This window comes from Carassius gibelio, chromosome A12 (assembly GCF_023724105.1).
Source record: "Carassius gibelio isolate Cgi1373 ecotype wild population from Czech Republic chromosome A12, carGib1.2-hapl.c, whole genome shotgun sequence".
NCBI lineage: Eukaryota > Metazoa > Chordata > Actinopteri > Cypriniformes > Cyprinidae > Carassius > Carassius gibelio.
Window position 1 is genome coordinate 12,002,256 of NC_068382.1, and position 17,771 is coordinate 12,020,026.

The following is a 17,771-nucleotide window of genomic DNA, read 5'->3' on the forward strand; positions in this document are numbered from 1 at the left end:
CCACCTGTTATCAGGCACTGGGCTTCCTGTCGTTCGGATCCACCACTCTATCGATTCTTTTCAGGGCAAGACAGTTATACAGCTTTCTCTGCTCATGTAGGCCAGGATTTAAATGCTGTGATATGGCAGTGAGGAGACTGCCTGTAGCTTGTACAACCTTTTAATTTGCTCTTCGCTCATCCAAAGATTAGATCATGCCACTTTCTCCTCCTGGGAAGTTCCTGTTTATATATTCCGAACAATTAATGCTTTGGAAAAACGGATGTTCATAAGATGACTCCCAGTCTCTCTTATGCCCTATTTTCGAACAGCCAGAAAAGCTGATGATTACCACCCTATTTTCAGAGTGGGTCAATGACACTTTCTGTGACAGGAGTTTGACAAACAGGTCACTCATCGTCCGTGCCCCAGAGCCCAGTTGAGGGAGTGAAGTGCTTTTTTCAGCTCTCTTTAACAAACTAATGACCAGTGCTGCGAATCCGAAGGGCATTTATCATCTCATTGTGTCGGCTTGACAGTGATTTAAAGGACAGGCTGCAGGGACGAGCTTAGCTTTGTGTAAATCTGTCCCCCCAGTGTCTAAGGGGCCAGACCTCAGTTGTCAATATTCAGTGGCTCCTGGGACATAATCAGCTCTGGTTTTTACTCATTTTGCCAAGCATGTGCGTTATTTGACTTAAATGAGAGCGAGAGGTTTTTTTTTTTAAGTTGTCAGTTTCAATTAATTAAAACAATTTGTGTGGTATCAGAAGTTTCAGTAGTCCAGAAATGGTTCATGATTCTTGATTCTTAAGCATAAACATGCCGGTATGCCATCGGGCATGCTGCTTCATTTCAAAATGTTTAATAAAAATATTTTAAGCATTCTTTCATGTATTTAATAAAGTTAACAGGTGTTTAATCAGAAACTGTTAATCAGACGTACAAATGAAGTAAACTGTGCTTAAAGTATGCAAGTTAAATGGAAAACAACAACAGCTTGCAGGATTTTTTTTTTTAATTATTACTTTTATTCAGCACGGATGTTTAAAATTGACCAAAAGTGACAGTGAAGATATTTATAATGTTCTGAAAGATTGATATTTCAAGTAAATACAGTTATTTTTGAGATCCCTCAAAAAAAGTATCATGGTTTCTAAAAAATATAAAGCAGCACAACCGCCTTTTTTTGTGTTAATAAGAAACGTTTCTTGAGCTCATTTCAGCATATTCAGCACATTATTTCTGAAGAATTATTTGACATTTAAAGACTGAAGTAATAGCTGCCGAAAATTCAGCTTTGCCATCAAAGCAATAAGATTTACTTTAAAATATATTAGAATAGATATAAATAGATACTAATATTTCTTAATATTATATTTCACACTTACTATTTTACTTATGCTTTTGATCATATAAATGCATCATTGTTGAGCAAAAGAGAATTTTTCTCAAAAACAGACATCTTACCAACCTCAACCTCATCAGTCCTCCTGTGTTTTTCAGGAGCAGCCAAACCAGGCGAACTTCTCCAACATCTGCACAGGGCTTGAGATTCTCAGCTTCCTTCTGTCAGTGCTGCAGCCTCCAGCCATTCTTGCGCACTTCAAGCCCTTGCAGCGTGGCATTGCAGCTTGCATGACCTGTGGCAACACCAAAGTGTTGAGGGCAGTCCACTCCCTCCTGTCCAGACTCATGAGCACCTTCCCCACAGAACCCAGTGAGTAGATCAAGCTCAGATTGATGATATCTTCTCCTAGAGACCTCATTTGAGCATACAGTAGCTGTGGATATGTATGGTGAACAATAATAGCATCATTTGATTTGCTTGAGTATGAGACAAAGTCTAGACAGCCCGAAGGCCAGTATAATGGTGAGCAGCTGTTAACAGAAACATGCATTGGTTGAATCTCCACAGAGGCTGTGAAATAACTTTAGATACACTAGTGATTATCAGCAACCTGATATGTTAAAGCTCCATTTCTGTAATTGGTTATCTCTTTATAAGATCAGAGAATCAAATAAGATTTATAAGATTTCCAGTTTGTTCTAGTTTTTCAAATAAAACTGTGGTAACGATGTACATTAAAACAGTTTCTTCTAATATTTTGGTTTTTCTTTAGGCACATCCACAGTCGCTTCCAAGTATGAGGAGCTGGAGTGTTTGTACGCTGCCGTAGGGAAGGTCATTTATGAAGGCCTCACCAACTACGAGAAAGCCACCAGCGCTAACCCAACTCAATTGTTCGGTGAGAAAATATAATAGCTCTACTACATGACCAAAGGGAGTTACTCTAGAATATCTTCCCCAACGTAAAATAGATGCTGAAGTTTTCAAAAAGCTTTCTTTTCTGTTATATAGTAAGTATAGAATGTAAATCATATTTATGTACTTAATTGTAATTTATGTACTTAATATTAATCGGGAGGTTTTTAGTTTTTTTTTTCAAGAAGTAACAAATAACTACTCCTGTGCAGCAGGGATGCATTACATTTCACAAGATTACAGTTTTTTTTTTACTGTATTTTTTATTAAATAAATGCCATATTGGTGAAGACCTTACCAACCCTAAACTTTGTAATAGTAGTGTACTTTAGTGTGTATCCATTTCAGATATTTTGTATTTTATTATAATAATAACTTAGTTGTTTCACAACTTAGATTTCATCTTTAATCATATTTCTTAATTGAAAACCAAAAATGCTGAAACTCTATTGGATAACATTCTAACGTTACCAGTGTTTCATTTCAGCTCAAAATGGCACCATTGTTCAATAAGTGCCTTCTGCTTCCGCTCTGGCAGTGCTCTAGAATTACATTTACCACTGATGTACTGTATGTGTCTCCATCGAGGGTGACTTTTTACATTTATCTTTCGTCCCCAGAGCTGTGATCTAAGAAATGCATTACTCATGCTTTTTTTGTCTCCATCCTTACCCGGTAACTCGCTTAGATTTCTCCAGAAACGTCCTTGTAATACAACTACAGGGACAAAGGAGCTGCACCCAAAGTCATTAGCAGGCGCATGTCGCTTGCTGTCCCTGACAGTGTTGTGAGGACAGCGGGGCGTCATGTTACCAGCTTCTTTCTCCTCTTTGCTTCCAGGAACACTGATGATCCTGAAGTCGGCCTGCAGCAACAACTCCAGCTACATCGACCGGCTCATTTCTGTCTTTATGCGCTCCCTGCAGAAGATGGTGAGAGAGCACCTGAACCCGCAACCCAACCCCGGAGCCACTGAAACCACCACAGGTGACCATTCTTTGGCCTCTTATATCAAAGACATTTTCCCCCAAAGATATATAAATACATTTTCACCTTATGTAGTTGAAATTGGTCTATTTTTATTATTATTAACAGGAACGAAGCACATAATAGCCACTTTTCCACTGCTGGTGTGTGCCAGAGCTAACAACGACCCGTGGTGGGCCAATGGCCTCACACCTCAAGCCACAAAGCCATAATAAAGTGCGTTTCCTATGTCAGGCCAGCCCTATTGTAAAACCCTTCCTTGATACGCCTCTTTGAAGAAAACTTCATACAAACCGAGGGGAATATAAAAGAAAAATAAGCGAGGGGAAAATAAATGAAAACTATATTGTAAAATGAACTTAACAAAAACTGACGTTTGTTCCTTACATAAAGACTTAAGACGTCAACATTGATATTTTATATAATTTACTATTAATTATTTTTATTTGTGAGCATGCTAAATCAAACTACCCTAATCAAACTGCTCCATTTATTTGTGACGACGGGAGTGCACAAAACAACTCCATTAGTGCTCCAAATGCGACATATAACATGTAACACTACAGAAAAATATTGACAGACCCTTTTTCCGTTTCCGATAAATTTCTTTAGAAAGAATGATCATTAATTTAAATTTTCCACAGTAATCTGAGGAGGCTTGACTGCTATCCCGTCTCACTGTACTGTTATCCATTCAGCCAAAGCAACAGAGGGAGCTCACAGACAGAAAATATGTGTTATACGAGTTACACAGAGTATATGAAATTTATGAGGAGGCACACCTGGAGGAGGCAGAAATATTAAACCAAATAAATACATGATTATAACCATAAGTTCTTCAAGCGCTCTCTGGTATTTTCATAATCATAACGTGTTCTTATTATAGCTATTATATACAGCCTTTTGCATCCCGTATAATACATTCCTGCCTCATACGGTGATTAGAATTCCCATCGGGTTGCAGTCTTAAGTTAATTCAGACACTCTGAAAGTGAGTTTTGCTATTAAAATTGTTTTAAATGTCTTAAATGTTGATGCCAGCTGGTAGCTTCATATTAAATCATGGGAAGAGAGCAGCGGTGCAGTCCGTCTCTAACTCGGCACAATCAAGCCCTGGAAGTGACAGGGGAAACACAACTGGTCCTGGCACAACAGTGGAAACGTGGCTAATAATAATCTTTTTTTTTTTTTTTCTGCTCTTATGTCTTGTGGTGGTAGATTGAACTGCTTGCAGAAAAGTTATGAAATTTAGCACACAGAATAAAAGACAGTCTGAACATTAAACGATTTTAATGATTTGACAATTTTTTTTTTCTCTTTTTGAATTTTCTGAAAAACCTAATTTTTTTTAACCTTTGCTCAAATTTTCATAAAAATTGTATCGGCTCATTTTCAGACCATCCCAAAAAGCATAAGGAATTCAAGCTGATTGATCAAACTGTTTTCAAATAACGTGCAAACATTTGACGATCACACCAAAATGAATGTGAGGCTGCATCTTCCCAACACTTTAGCACATTGTGACCAAACTTAGTATGTTTTGCTGCAACCAGGCTACCTGGAGAATTTTGGCACAGTACCACCTAGTGGTCTGGAGAAATGAAAAATGGCTTCTTTTTTTTTTTGCTTATAAATTCTGAACAGTTTGGCCATAATAGACTTCCTGTCCACCGTTTAGATTTCCTTTTAAATTGATTTTTGAAATCCTCCTAGACTGTTGGTTCAATTTTTCACCAAACTCAATTCAGATCTTCAGACCATGCTGTTAAAAAGTTATGGATTACATGTCTATAGACATAAACGCTTTTATTTACCACATCTACAATTTTGATAGCATGCCAAACTGACCTTGAGGCTGTATCTCCGCAAAGCTTTGACATATTGATTCCAAACTTTGTGCCATGAATTTGGTGTCTGTGCCAACTATTGGTCAAAAGTAAAAAGCAATTATTTAATATTACAAGTGATTGTATTAATGGGTTTTCAACTATTTTGCATTTTCCAAATGTCTTTACTAATTTTTGTGTTTGGTCTAATTTCGCTTACATTGTGCTTGGCCTCTTAATTGCTGTTTGCAGCTGTATTTATTATTATCATTATAATTATTATATATTTTTTTTAATTAAAATTGCATATTAATATTTGAAATAATAAAGTAATGATACAACCAGCATTCAGAAAAGAAAAACAGGACATTACATCATACAGCATATCCTGTGTGTCAAGGTCAGTAAGTCTCCTAAAATATAAGATCATTTGACTTCATAATTTATCAGACAACAAATTTTTTTAAGAACTCTTTTGGCACTGACCACCTCAGTAAATTTAAACAGAACTGGCAGCGCACAGGTCAGTTCAGTTCTTATGTTGATGGCACTCATGTATCACTAAATCATCTAAATCGATCCTAATTGGCTGCTGTCTAGAAGCAACCATGTTAAGTTAATAAAATACAGTATGCTATACTCAATTTAGGCTATTCTGGCCTCTTTCTGTCATTAACCCATCTGCTCTTGGTTAAGATCACTTCCTTCCTTCCAGGAGGCTGTTTTTAAGCCTTTAAATATTTCAAGCTTGTCTTTTTTCCGATAGTGTATGGAAGCCAGCTGAGGTAGGTTGAGATCTATTGCTTTGTCTGACAGGACGTGTCCTCTTCCTCTTGGCCCAGAACTGACAAGTCTGTCTTAAATTTAGGCTCTTGACAGTATGATGGAAAAATATGCGCTCTTGCTGGGACAGCTTTAATCCTGTTGTCTGCAGTCATCTGGAGAAGGTAAAAAAGTGGGCAGAAAGACAAAGACACGTTGTCACCTTGGAGCAGAGTGAGAGCGAGCGAGAGAGAACCCTTAGACTTCAGTGTGCGCTGTGCATATTTGACCACTGGGTGCTGCAGGAGGGCCAATCAAATGTTCAGAAACCGGCCCACAAATCCATCCATACTGAGAAACATCTTCTGTGACTGATGTGAAAAATCTCCCACTTTGTCCACCAGAATATAAAATCCAGACAATCCCATCTGCTCAGTGCCTTCTAGATGCTATTATGGTTTTTAAATGGTACATGGAGATGGTATTGAACAGACGCACACACATTTGCACACTTTCGGCCCTGCGTGTCTTGTGCAGGCCTCACACTGCAATGTCACCCTGGCAGTGTTGCTTAAGACCCACTCACACGCGAGTCAGCGGCAAACTGGAAATCAGCCTCTAACATATTCTTCCCCCAAGGGTCGACTCATCAGAAGAATCACATTTTACCTTGAGCAAATCAAGCAGAAAATACATTCAGAGGCCAGACTAAACTCATAACCTCCTAAACTCTCCTCTCTGCTACGACTTTCCATGCTAAAACTCAAGCTTTCAGCAGGCAGAATTTAGTGTCTTTATGGTTCATATCCTCAGCTGTCTTTTACAATTTTTGATGCGTGTTCAATGGTTGTCTTTGAGATTCTTGTAATATTTTCTGTGTGTGTGAGCCTGTGAACCTCAAGGAAAGGGAAAATAGTATTGCTGTCATGTAATCGTGCTCTCGTTCTTCTGTGTTGGCTGTAGTCACGAGCGAGTTGGTCATGCTAAGCTTGGATCTGGTAAAGGAAAGGCTGTCGGTCATGAACATGGAAATGAGGAAGAACTTCATCCAGGTCATCCTTACCTCTCTCATCGAGAAATCTCCCGACCCAAAGATTCTTCGAGCTGTGGTGAAGATTGTGGAGGAATGGGTCAAGAACAGCTCTGGCAACCCCATGGCCACCAACCAGGTAAATTCTCACAGGCTGCTGAATTCTCTTTGGTCTTAGTTTAGGTTACATTATACGATGTAAAAAAAAAATTTTGTAGTAAAGATGACACTCACATGTCATTGACTCATGGGCGACTAGAAAGTTGACTAGTTAAGTTTAATGTAGTATGTCTTTTATCTTTTAGTGTTTTTTAGAGTTTTCATTAAGACTATGTTAAGATAACTCCGTTTAAATAACTTGAAGACTTGTTGGGCTTCCATGGAAGTTTGCTGAGACACTGTGTAATGTCAACTTTGCAAAGAGGCAGTTGAACGATGGGGCAGTTAAAAATGCTAGTCGACTGCAGAGCAAGGTCAGCGAGAGCAAGGAAAGCAGTCATTATAACTAGACCTCAGGGATCAGCATACAGTAATAAAAACATAAATCTATGGCACGATATTTGGAAAGGAACTTTAAATATATGTATTTATTTATTTACTTATTTTTCAATATTTTTTGAACAGTGTAATCAATGACATTTTTACAATTGTTTATTGGTCTAAGATGGAAGAAAGTTGATTCTGTAGAACCAAACGGAATTGTAAAAAAATTACTGTTTTAAACAGGTTCTCTTTTGTCTCTTTTTGCTCCCAGCCCACACTCACTGGTTGAGGTTCAGAAACAAGCAGGGCAGCTACAAATGGCTTAGCCTGATTGATATTTCATGCGTTATTGATTTAACATGGTGTATTTGTGTGATTTCCATTTCTGTAGACTTGTTAAAGCGCACAATAGTAGACCAAGCATTTGTCGACTCTGAATACACCAGTGTTAAAAATTTGAGCTCGAAGCCTTTCCTGCTGTAAATGAGGCATTGTGTATTCAGTGTGCTGTGGCCCGGACAGCTGATCCCAGGTGTCTGTTCTGTTAGCCCGAGGCGAGAGAGCAGACCGGGAGGAAAAAGGAGCAGAGCAAAGGTTCTGCACAGCTCTCCTGATAGATGAAAGATAAATGGACTGTATCAGTCCGTTACCTCTTTCTCCTCATCAGCTCTCCTCTTCCAATCCCCTTTCTTTCTGCTGTCTTACTCGCTCTCTTTGTCTTCGTTTCTCTTTCCTAGGTGCCTAATCCAAGAGAGAAATCCATTCTGCTGGTGAAAATGATGACCTACATTGAGAAGCGCTTTCCTGACGACCTTGAATTGAATGGCCAGTTTCTGGACCTCGTTAATTACGTCTACAGGTAATTACGCCGATTAATCACAGGGTCCGCTGTCCGTGCTGGCCTTCCATCTATTGCCATTAGCAACAAGACTCTGGCTGGTGGGTGGCAGGCCCCATTTTGATTGCTAAAGGGGGCTAAGGGGCAATTTGCATTAGGGGTTACCATCACCCTGGGCAAAAGAGCATTTCTCCAGCGTCAGGAGCAGTTCACCCTGGTGAGAATCCATAGGCTTAAGTCAGCAGCTCTAGTTGTATCTATTCCAGAGCGTGTGCAATCGTTAATAGTTGTGGTTTACTAAAGAACCACCATGTTGTTTGTCACTCTACATTTCATGCTGTCTCAGAAGGTACACACAACACCAGTCTTGCAGCGTTTGTCTAAAGCACTTTTGTATTTGTTTTTCTTTTTTAGAGATGAGAACCTCTCAGGAAGTGACATCACATCCAAACTGGAGCCAGCATTCTTGTCAGGCCTACGCTGTACCCAGCCACTGATCAGAGCCAAGTTTTTCGAGGTGTTCGATGGATCAATGAAGCGAAGAGTCTATGAGAGGCTCCTGTATATTTGCTGCTCGCAGAACTGGGAGGCCATGGGCAACCACTTCTGGATTAAACAGTGCATTGAGGTACAGACGCATAATTTTTTTTTCTTCTTCAGTAAAGTACCCTTTTTTTAAACTAATTAACCCAGTATATGTTAATAGACTTTAAAAAAAGAAAATATAATAATAATAATAATAATAATACATTAATAAATAAAACCAAAAATGTTGTTTGGTTTAAATAAATGTATAAATTATTAATTTTTAAATATAATAAAAATATATAATTAAAATTGTCTTGTTATAATTTGTAATATTAAATAAGTATATAATAAAGCATTTAAATAAACTGTTTAATTTATCATTTCTGTGATATAACATTGCATGTCACATATTTTGAACATGAAATTTCATATTTTGAACATGAAATAAATGCCAATATATTGTACATCTTCAATCGTGTTGTCTGCTCTATGCGGAGTCGATACTACTAAATAATTATGCGCATGCTAAAAATTACACACAAGCTAATTGCACCGTGCATAGCAGCTGTATGCCTACTGTATCACAGTTTTCCCCTTGATGATTTTATCAAAACTTCAGCTGGGTTTTAGATCATTATTCTTTTGGTGTTAATACATTCACCATGATATAACCGCTCTGGTTTTTGCCTCAAGTCAGGTCACAATCCATCCATCTCAGCCACAATCAGTGCTACTCGGGCTCATGAATTATAAATACTGTTCTACACGTGGCTGTGTGTGTGAATCAGCCTGTCATGATGGAGTAGAAGAATATTCACTGTTGGACCTCAAGCATTTAGATATATAAGCGCTTGTGGTTAAAATGACAGCTGTTAAACAATGCTGGCTCATGCAGGCGTTCTTGATGTTAAATGTTAGCTACTTTCTTCCAAGTGAAGTGATCTTCACAGAAGGAGCAGCTGTTTGCTGGCATGTTTTAGGAATGGTGGCAGTTCAGAGTTTGACTCTGTCGTCTCTGCTTCACAGCTGCTGTTGGCGGTCTGTGAGAGGAACACCACCATTGGCACCAGCTGCCAGGGCTCCATGCTTCCCTCCATCACCAACGTCATCAACCTGGCCGACAGCCATGACCGTGCAGCCTTCGCCATGGCAACGCATATCAAACAGGAACCTCGTGAGAGAGAAAACAGCGAGACCAAAGAGGAGGTCAGCTGGGCCATTCAGTGTATACAAACATCTGGACAAGAAGCTTGTCTGTGCCTTTATTGCCTATTTTAGCTGACTCTCGTATCAATTTCTGATATATAGAGCACATTTAAATTACATTGTGATCATCATCATCAATGATCTATTTCTATTCTGTTTCTGATTATCTATTTTTTGTCCTAAAGTTTAAAAAGTAAAATAGTACTATATATATATATATATATATATATATATATATATATATATATATATATATATATATATATATATATATATATATATATATATACTCTTAATAATTGTCTGAAATGCCAAATACATAGAAATGCATAATATTAATGGCATCTAATGTTTCTCTAACTACTCCTTTGGTTTGTTAACATGTTTATAATCTCATGATATCAACATGTCAGTAATTCTTTCTTGAAATGTATTATTAAAAACGATGTGTACAGTAGTCATCATATTTAAAATGTAAATCTGTGTCCTGTATCCTACTTCAATTCAAATTCAAAGGTGTTTTCAGTTCACTTCTAAATGGCACACAACTCTGCGGCCTTCTGTAAGTGAAGCAAGTCAACAATTTTCCCCCATATTTTGAAACCTTTTTCTCTGTAGGATGTGGAGATAGACATTGAACTGGCACCTGGTGACCAGACCAGCCTCCCTAAGACCAAGGAGCAGGCGGAAAGAGATGCAGGCAACCAGCTGCACATGCTCACCAACCGCCACGATAAGTTCCTGGACTCCCTGAGAGAGGTCAAGGTGAGCCATCACCTCAACATATGCTGCCCTCATGAGTGCACCCGTAAGCATTAGGAAAAATAAAACAAACTTAAAAAAGAAAAAACTGGTTACATAAAGGACATATGTAGGGAAGACTCGCATGCAGAAGTCGTGCAGGCTTTTGAACAGTGTAGTTTAAAATGCGCCTTTGGTTCTGGCTCCTTTCATCTCGAACCTGCTCTTCCTCATTTGGCTGCTCCCTCATAAGCGTCTCTGTTAAAGAGAGTTTGATCAGGGCAACTTGGGATTCTGTCTTTGAGTGCTTTGAGGTCACAGCGTCATTGATTTCTATTTAATCCTAGACACTCTGCAGCTTTATATGCACCTCTCAAGCAGGCTTTAGATAAATGATGAAGTGAAGAGTTCAAAGCCCTGACCTGGCTGCGTTGCCCACCGGAGCCGCTGTCAGTGACCACAGCACACATTTGAGTTCTGGTTTATACTAACACATCCATTCCTCTTGTAGTCAGAGGTCAAAACCTTTACGTGCAGTTATGCCATAAGAATTATTCAGTGGCAAGAGGTCACGACTTACATATGAACCTACAGTGATCCCTTATGAAATTACATTTTTAAAAGGAATAGTCTCTTTTGTACTTGAATGTATGGTGTCATGTGTAAATAATATTTTTTAATTTTATTTTTTTGCTGTAAATGTGACATGATACATGTAGAAAGCAAGTGTCAAGAATAGTGTGTATTAAGCATGGTTTTATAGTTGGCTGAAACTAAAACCATATAATTTTGTTACTTGAAATAAAAAATCGTAAATTAAATCGTATAGAAAATATATCACGTATTCATTTAGTTTGACTTTATGTACTAAAATAACTCAAAAAAAAAAAAAAGACGTTTATATAGATATTTAAGAACAAAAACAAATAAATGTTCATTAACAAAGGTGTCCTGGTAGACTTTGGAACTGAGACTAGGTGCACTTTTGTTAATCAGCTGAGCTGGCACTGTTATCAGCCAATGCGATAATCTCAAGTGGCTAAATGTCGGTTCATTAATGGCATATATATTGCCTATCTGTAAATGAGTCTCCTGTGTGTGTAATCAGACGGGAGCACTGCTGAATGCACTGGTTCAGTTGTGCCATATCTCTACCCCGTTGGCTGAGAAGACCTGGGTCCAGCTCTTCCCCCGCCTGTGGAAGATTCTGTCGGACCGCCAGCAGCATGTGAGTACTTCACTTTCTAGTTCTCCAAAGAGCTGAGCTGACAGTTGGCCATTTTCCTCTAAACATATTCCATGTCAATACATTGTATGACTGCTGCTCATTTTAAATTGAGCTAGGGATGTTCATTTTAACAGGTTACCGCTAACCAACTGTTAAGAATTTTGAACGATTAATACAATCAGTTAAAAGGTTTAAAAAGTGTTTTATTTATTTATTTAAAAAATATTTAAAAAAGGTTTGCTGCAATTCTTAAAATAGGCTACGCTACGCACATAAAAGTTACGTTTTTTAGAGAGAGAAAAACATACGCATAGCCGATTAATAAGTCGCAATTTTTATTTCATTCAGAAATATGCCTAATGCCAATGCAAAATGTTTACAAACATTATAATAAAAGCTGTAAACATAGCTATGCTATTTTAGTTTCCCTCACTCCACAACAAATCCGTTCAAGTAACAGTAGCCTATTTAAAAAAGAACAATAATAAAAAATAGCCTATAAGAAGTTACAGAAACATAAATGAAAAGCCAAAACAAATTAATTTAGGCTAAAACGAAACTGAAACCAACACTGGGTTTCTTATTCGACACAGAATCAAATTTTTGGATATTCACAATGTGTTTGAATGCCAAATTATTATTTATTATGTAGCCTACTTCTCTCGCATTCCAATATCCACGTAAAACAAAATGTTTTGCATAACATTTATTATTGGCGGTATGGTGATAACAATTAACGGCACAAATTTTACTACATATTTAAACTGAGTAGTGTGTTTTATTTTTATTCGATATGTTTGACTGACTGTATTTTATTATGATACTGAACAGGCTGCATTATCAGAGTAGCAAAGCTTAACTGTGTACGCGCATGCGGCGCCAGTGCAATCACTTGATTTTCTTTCCTTCTAACAGTGGAAGCAACTTCTCCTTTTAGTCATAAAAATAATTGAAATTGTTAACAGTTTGCCTTTATTTGTATACATTCACGATAAAAACAAATCTTTGTACGTAAAATAAGCCTAAAGAAAAATAGGATGTCGCTTTCTGCCTTCTGTTTCCTTTCATGCTGCACAAAAATGAACCGAAACTGCATCCTAAAAATATATTTGATTAATTATTAATTCGCTATATATAGCCTAGCTTTATTGTGTTTTTCTCCGCTCGCAGAAGCGCTGCAGGTGTTTGTTGTGATATGAAGACCATGTAAATCCTCATGGTCTGTTGTTTGTTGCTTTTTCCGTATGCAAAATTAATCCCCGCGAAACAAATGTTAGTATTTTTAAAGGGTCACAGATACTTATCCTTGCAAATTTAATTAAATTCTAATTTAAATTAATCTTGTCGGTTAACGAGCGTCGGTTGTTGTTTAGGAAAAATAACCGAAATGAACATCCCTAAATTGACCTTTGTTATGGTTAAAGTGTAGTCTGTTTTACTAATAATGAATATCTCTGCAGAATCAGCATGCAAAATGTGTGTTGATGGTGTCGGAGGTTGTGCCTATCCGCTCATCTTGGAGACGCGGGTGGGGGGTATGGCCCCTTCTGCTGAACCTAAACAGGCAGCATTTGCTAATGAGCAGAAATTAAACCTTTTATGCAAATATCTGAGTTTAATGGACCAGATGTCTTAATTTTTAGAATTCTCATTAAAGGGCTTTAATTTGGAGTGACAGAGGCTTTAGACTATTACAGCATGCATTCAAAATAGAAATCTTCCACTTCGTAGCTTTTTATTGGAGGAGGTATAAAAAACTAGGACATATTTACCGCGTCAGTTTTTTTTTTTTTTTTCTGTAATAACAGTAATCCAAAATTATTTGTGTAACGTGGGCTATTTTTCTGTAGAGTTGGCATTCCTGGCTAATATTTATAGCAAATTCTCATTTGACGTTTGGTGAGGAACTACGTTCATACATTTTATTTTAAACATTATTGTAAAGTTCTCATCAAAGTCATAGTGTTTTTTAGTTTTATTGTAGTAGACTGTATTAAAATTCATGCTGTTATAAACTATCAATCAATCAAATCAGTTCTTAAACCTTTTTTTCTCATTACATTCGTAGTTTATTTGTATGAATTTATGGTATGGATATTCATTTTGAGTCTTGCTGACGATTACATGTAACAGCATGGTTTTTAATATGAACTAGAGTGAGCACTAGGCGATGGCAAAGGTGAACTAAATATAAAAATAATGTAAACCAACATGAATTATTGAATATCTGATGCTGTATTCTAAAAATCAATACAACAAAATTCTCTATTTTTCTCTCTAATTTTGGTCTTATGTATCCATTTTTGCAGGCAATCTCAGGCGAGATGGGTCCGTTCCTGTGTAGCGGTAGTCATCAAGCTCAGAGAGATTGCCAGCCCAGTGCCCTAAACTGCTTTGTGGAGGCCATGTCTCAGTGTGTGTCGCCCATACCCATCAGGCCCTGCGTCCTGAAGTACTTAGGAAAGACCCACAATCTATGGTTGCGCTCCACCCTGATGCTGGAGCAGCAAGCCTTTGAGAAAGGCCTTAGCTTGCACATCAAACCCAAACAGAGCACAGAGTTCTATGAGCAAGAAAGCATCACTCCTCCACAGCAGGTACACTGATGCATGAGCCCTTCTTCTTTCTTTGTTATTGATATTCTTGGCAGAGGAAGTTTTGTGTTCTGAAGGTTCCCCGGTGTCACTCGAAATCAACTTGTGTGCTGAATTTCCAATTGGCTTTGTTTTGACCTGTCAGTGGGTTCAGTTTGAAGTATCCCAGCATTCAAGCTGGTTATGCTAAGCAGTCATCTCATTGGGACACCTCTGAATATGGATGTGTTTGTCCCCTATATATTTGAAGATGTGTTCTTGTATTCCCTCAGGAGATCCTGGACTCGCTGGCGGAGCTCTACTCCCTACTGCAGGAAGAGGACATGTGGGCGGGGCTGTGGCAGAAAAGATGCAAGTTCCCAGAGACGTGCACCGCCATTGCATATGAGCAGCATGGCTTCTTTGAGCAGGTGAGACACTGTAATTATTGTATTGCCATGCATGTTTTGGGCAATTATTTGAATGAATAAATCATAAAGAAGGGCTGCGCACTTGATCAAATCATGATATGGAGTAGCGTCTGTAAATATCACACCCTGTCCTCACTTCACGCAACACAAAGCCGCAACACGCAATCAAAGGTATCTTTTAACCTACCTGGTGCGATGGCGACATGCAAACTTTACATTTTAGAAATGGTTACTATTTCTGCGCCTGCAAAAAGGCTGTTCAAATGTAATGTGTTTGCATTTACATTAATTAAATTGTTAAAGTTTGTTCCTTTGAATTGTCCCTCTTATATTTTAAGATGATGTAACAATAATGCTGGTTCCATCATCATTAGGCTCAAGAAACCTATGAGAAGGCAATGGAGAAAGCTCGCAAAGAGCACAATGTCTCGCCTGCCATCTTCCCAGAGTACCAGCTGTGGGAGGATCACTGGATACGGTGAGTTGAATGGCCAGGGTCCAGGCAACAAAAGTACAACCAATAAGACACCATTTGGACTTGTAACCAATAAGATTAGCAACATACCAACAGAGACTGACCAGAATTACACTCTCAAAGTTGTGTTTTGCATTGTTGAGGATAAAAACTTAGTCTTAGATTCAGTTTTTGTCTGCCACACAAACATTTTATGAAATTCATAAACATTCTGGACTGTCTATTAATTTCTAATGTAATGCAATACATTGATTTCCAGTTGTTCTAAAGAGCTGAACCAGTGGGAGCCTCTGACTGAGTACGGGCAATCTAAAGGCCATAACAACCCATACCTGGTGCTGGAGTGTGCCTGGAGAGTGTCTAACTGGGCTGCAATGAAAGAGGCTCTAGTGCAGGTAAACTCAGAACCACACTCCAATCAGCACAGACAGGGTTATAAAGTTCATGACTGGTTTCATTTTAGGAAATATGTACTTGATCTGAATACTTGTGATGTTCACAATCAGTCTGTAGATATATATATGGTACTATCATTTAAAAAGTCTGGAGGCAGTAAGATTATTTTAATGTGTTCAAAGAAATCTCTCTTATTTTAATGTGTTTAAAGAAGTCTCTTATGCTCACCTAGGATTTATTGTAATGTTTGATCAAAAATACAGTAAAAGTAAGTCGAAACATAAATTTTGTGAAACATTATTAGAATTTATTATAAGCGTATAATCTCTCTCTCTCTCTCTCTCTCTCTCTCTCTCTCTCTCTCTCTCTCTCTATATATATATATATATATATATATATATATATATATATATATATATATATATATATATACACACACACACACATTTTCAGCAGCCATTACTCCAGTCTTCAGTGTTATATGATCTTTCAGAAATCTTTCTAATATGCTGATTTGCTCAATAAACTTTTCTTATTATTATACATCTTAAAAAGAGTTTAAAAAAACCATTCAAAAATAGTTTTGGAAACTAAAAAAAAAATCCTTTTCAGAATTTTTTGACTAGAAACCACTTTTTTATTTTTAAATAGATTGTGACATGTGTATATAAATACTTTCCCTAAAGGTTTTTTTTTTTTTTTTTGATACTGGATTTTATTTTAGTAAATTTGCAGATAACCTAAAACCATAGTTATGACCTCTCTGTGACACCTCAAAATATTATTGGAGTTTCGTCATATTGCAGAATGAGAAAGCGCACCACTTTTAATATGCTGAAAGTGTTTATGACTGTTCAAAATTGTAGCCTTGCATTGCTGGGTAGTTTATGGGCTTTACTTCTAAAACAAAGTAGAAAAAGTGTGTGATAGAGGCTGGACACATTATAAATACTCTTGGCTCTTGTTCAAGGAGACTTGGAACGAATCCATTCAGGTTTCTGTCCTAAGGTGACACCTAATTAAATTGTCCAGCACAGCAGCCCTCCCACTCCTATTTCTCCTCTTCCCTCTCCGTTCGCTTTGCATCTAATATTTACGGATACGTGCTTGAATAATTGCTCAAACATCTGCTGGGAAGTGATTTGTTTTCTCAGTTCCAGGGCAGGCTGCTTGGCAGCAGCAGTTGCTCTCAGGAAGTTGAAATGTCCCCTCTTTCAATTAAATGTGGGTGGATAAGGCCAGCCCTGACGCAGGGTTATTTATCAAATGTCGGCCGTGATAAGCGTGCACTGACCAAAGGGAGTACATCCCTCAACATCATCATACTGCACAATGCCAGCAACCTGTACCGACTTTTTATTCTCCGTACAACCACCTATTTAGCTTGAATTGTAGTGTGCAACACCCACAATGGAATAGTGTGACCAGATGATCATGTTCAAAAACTTGGGCATACATGCTGTTTAAAATATTTGTTCAGAGCAATCAAATGGACACTAAGATTACCGTATTTTCCGGACTATAAGTCGCACTTTCATTGTTTGGCTGGTCCTGTGACTTATAGTCAGGTGCGACTTATTTATCAAAATTAATTTGACATGAACCGAGAGAAATGAACCAAGAGAAAACATTACCGTCTACAGCCGAATGTTTTCTCTTGGTTCTAAATAAATTCGACTTATAGTCCAGTGCGACTTATATGTTTTTTTCCTCATCATGACGTATTTTTGGACTGATTCGACTTATACTCAGGTGCGACTTATAGTCTGAAAAATACGGTAGTGTCCCGTAACATTCAAAAGTTGGAAATATATGTATATATTGTATAATATAATATTGTTTATTATAAAAAAAAATATATATATATACAGAATGAAGTATGAGTTTGAGATTTCCAAATCATTGCATTATGTTTTTATGTACATTTTTGGATTTGGGTTTATTTATATAAATCATATGTTAATCAAAATTCCCTCAAAAATATTAAGCATCCCAACTGTTGTCAGCATTGCTAACCTAACA

At 37.6% G+C, this 17,771-nt stretch overlaps 1 protein-coding gene across 3 annotated transcripts in view; it reads left to right on the forward strand.

The window, feature by feature from the left end:
• Positions 1-17,771, forward strand: part of LOC128025140 (transformation/transcription domain-associated protein) — a 71,452-nt gene that overhangs the window by 30,258 nt on the left and 23,423 nt on the right. For all 3 annotated transcript variants that reach the window (XM_052611180.1, XM_052611182.1, XM_052611181.1), the window contains exons 44-56: positions 1,486-1,699; positions 2,103-2,228; positions 3,086-3,232; positions 6,784-6,989; positions 8,071-8,192; positions 8,586-8,799; positions 9,726-9,905; positions 10,524-10,670; positions 11,755-11,874; positions 14,184-14,471; positions 14,741-14,878; positions 15,253-15,356; positions 15,613-15,748. In XM_052611180.1, the coding sequence (XP_052467140.1) occupies positions 1,486-1,699; positions 2,103-2,228; positions 3,086-3,232; positions 6,784-6,989; positions 8,071-8,192; positions 8,586-8,799; positions 9,726-9,905; positions 10,524-10,670; positions 11,755-11,874; positions 14,184-14,471; positions 14,741-14,878; positions 15,253-15,356; positions 15,613-15,748 (2,142 nt within the window). The remainder of the gene's footprint in view (positions 1-1,485; positions 1,700-2,102; positions 2,229-3,085; positions 3,233-6,783; positions 6,990-8,070; positions 8,193-8,585; positions 8,800-9,725; positions 9,906-10,523; positions 10,671-11,754; positions 11,875-14,183; positions 14,472-14,740; positions 14,879-15,252; positions 15,357-15,612; positions 15,749-17,771) is intronic.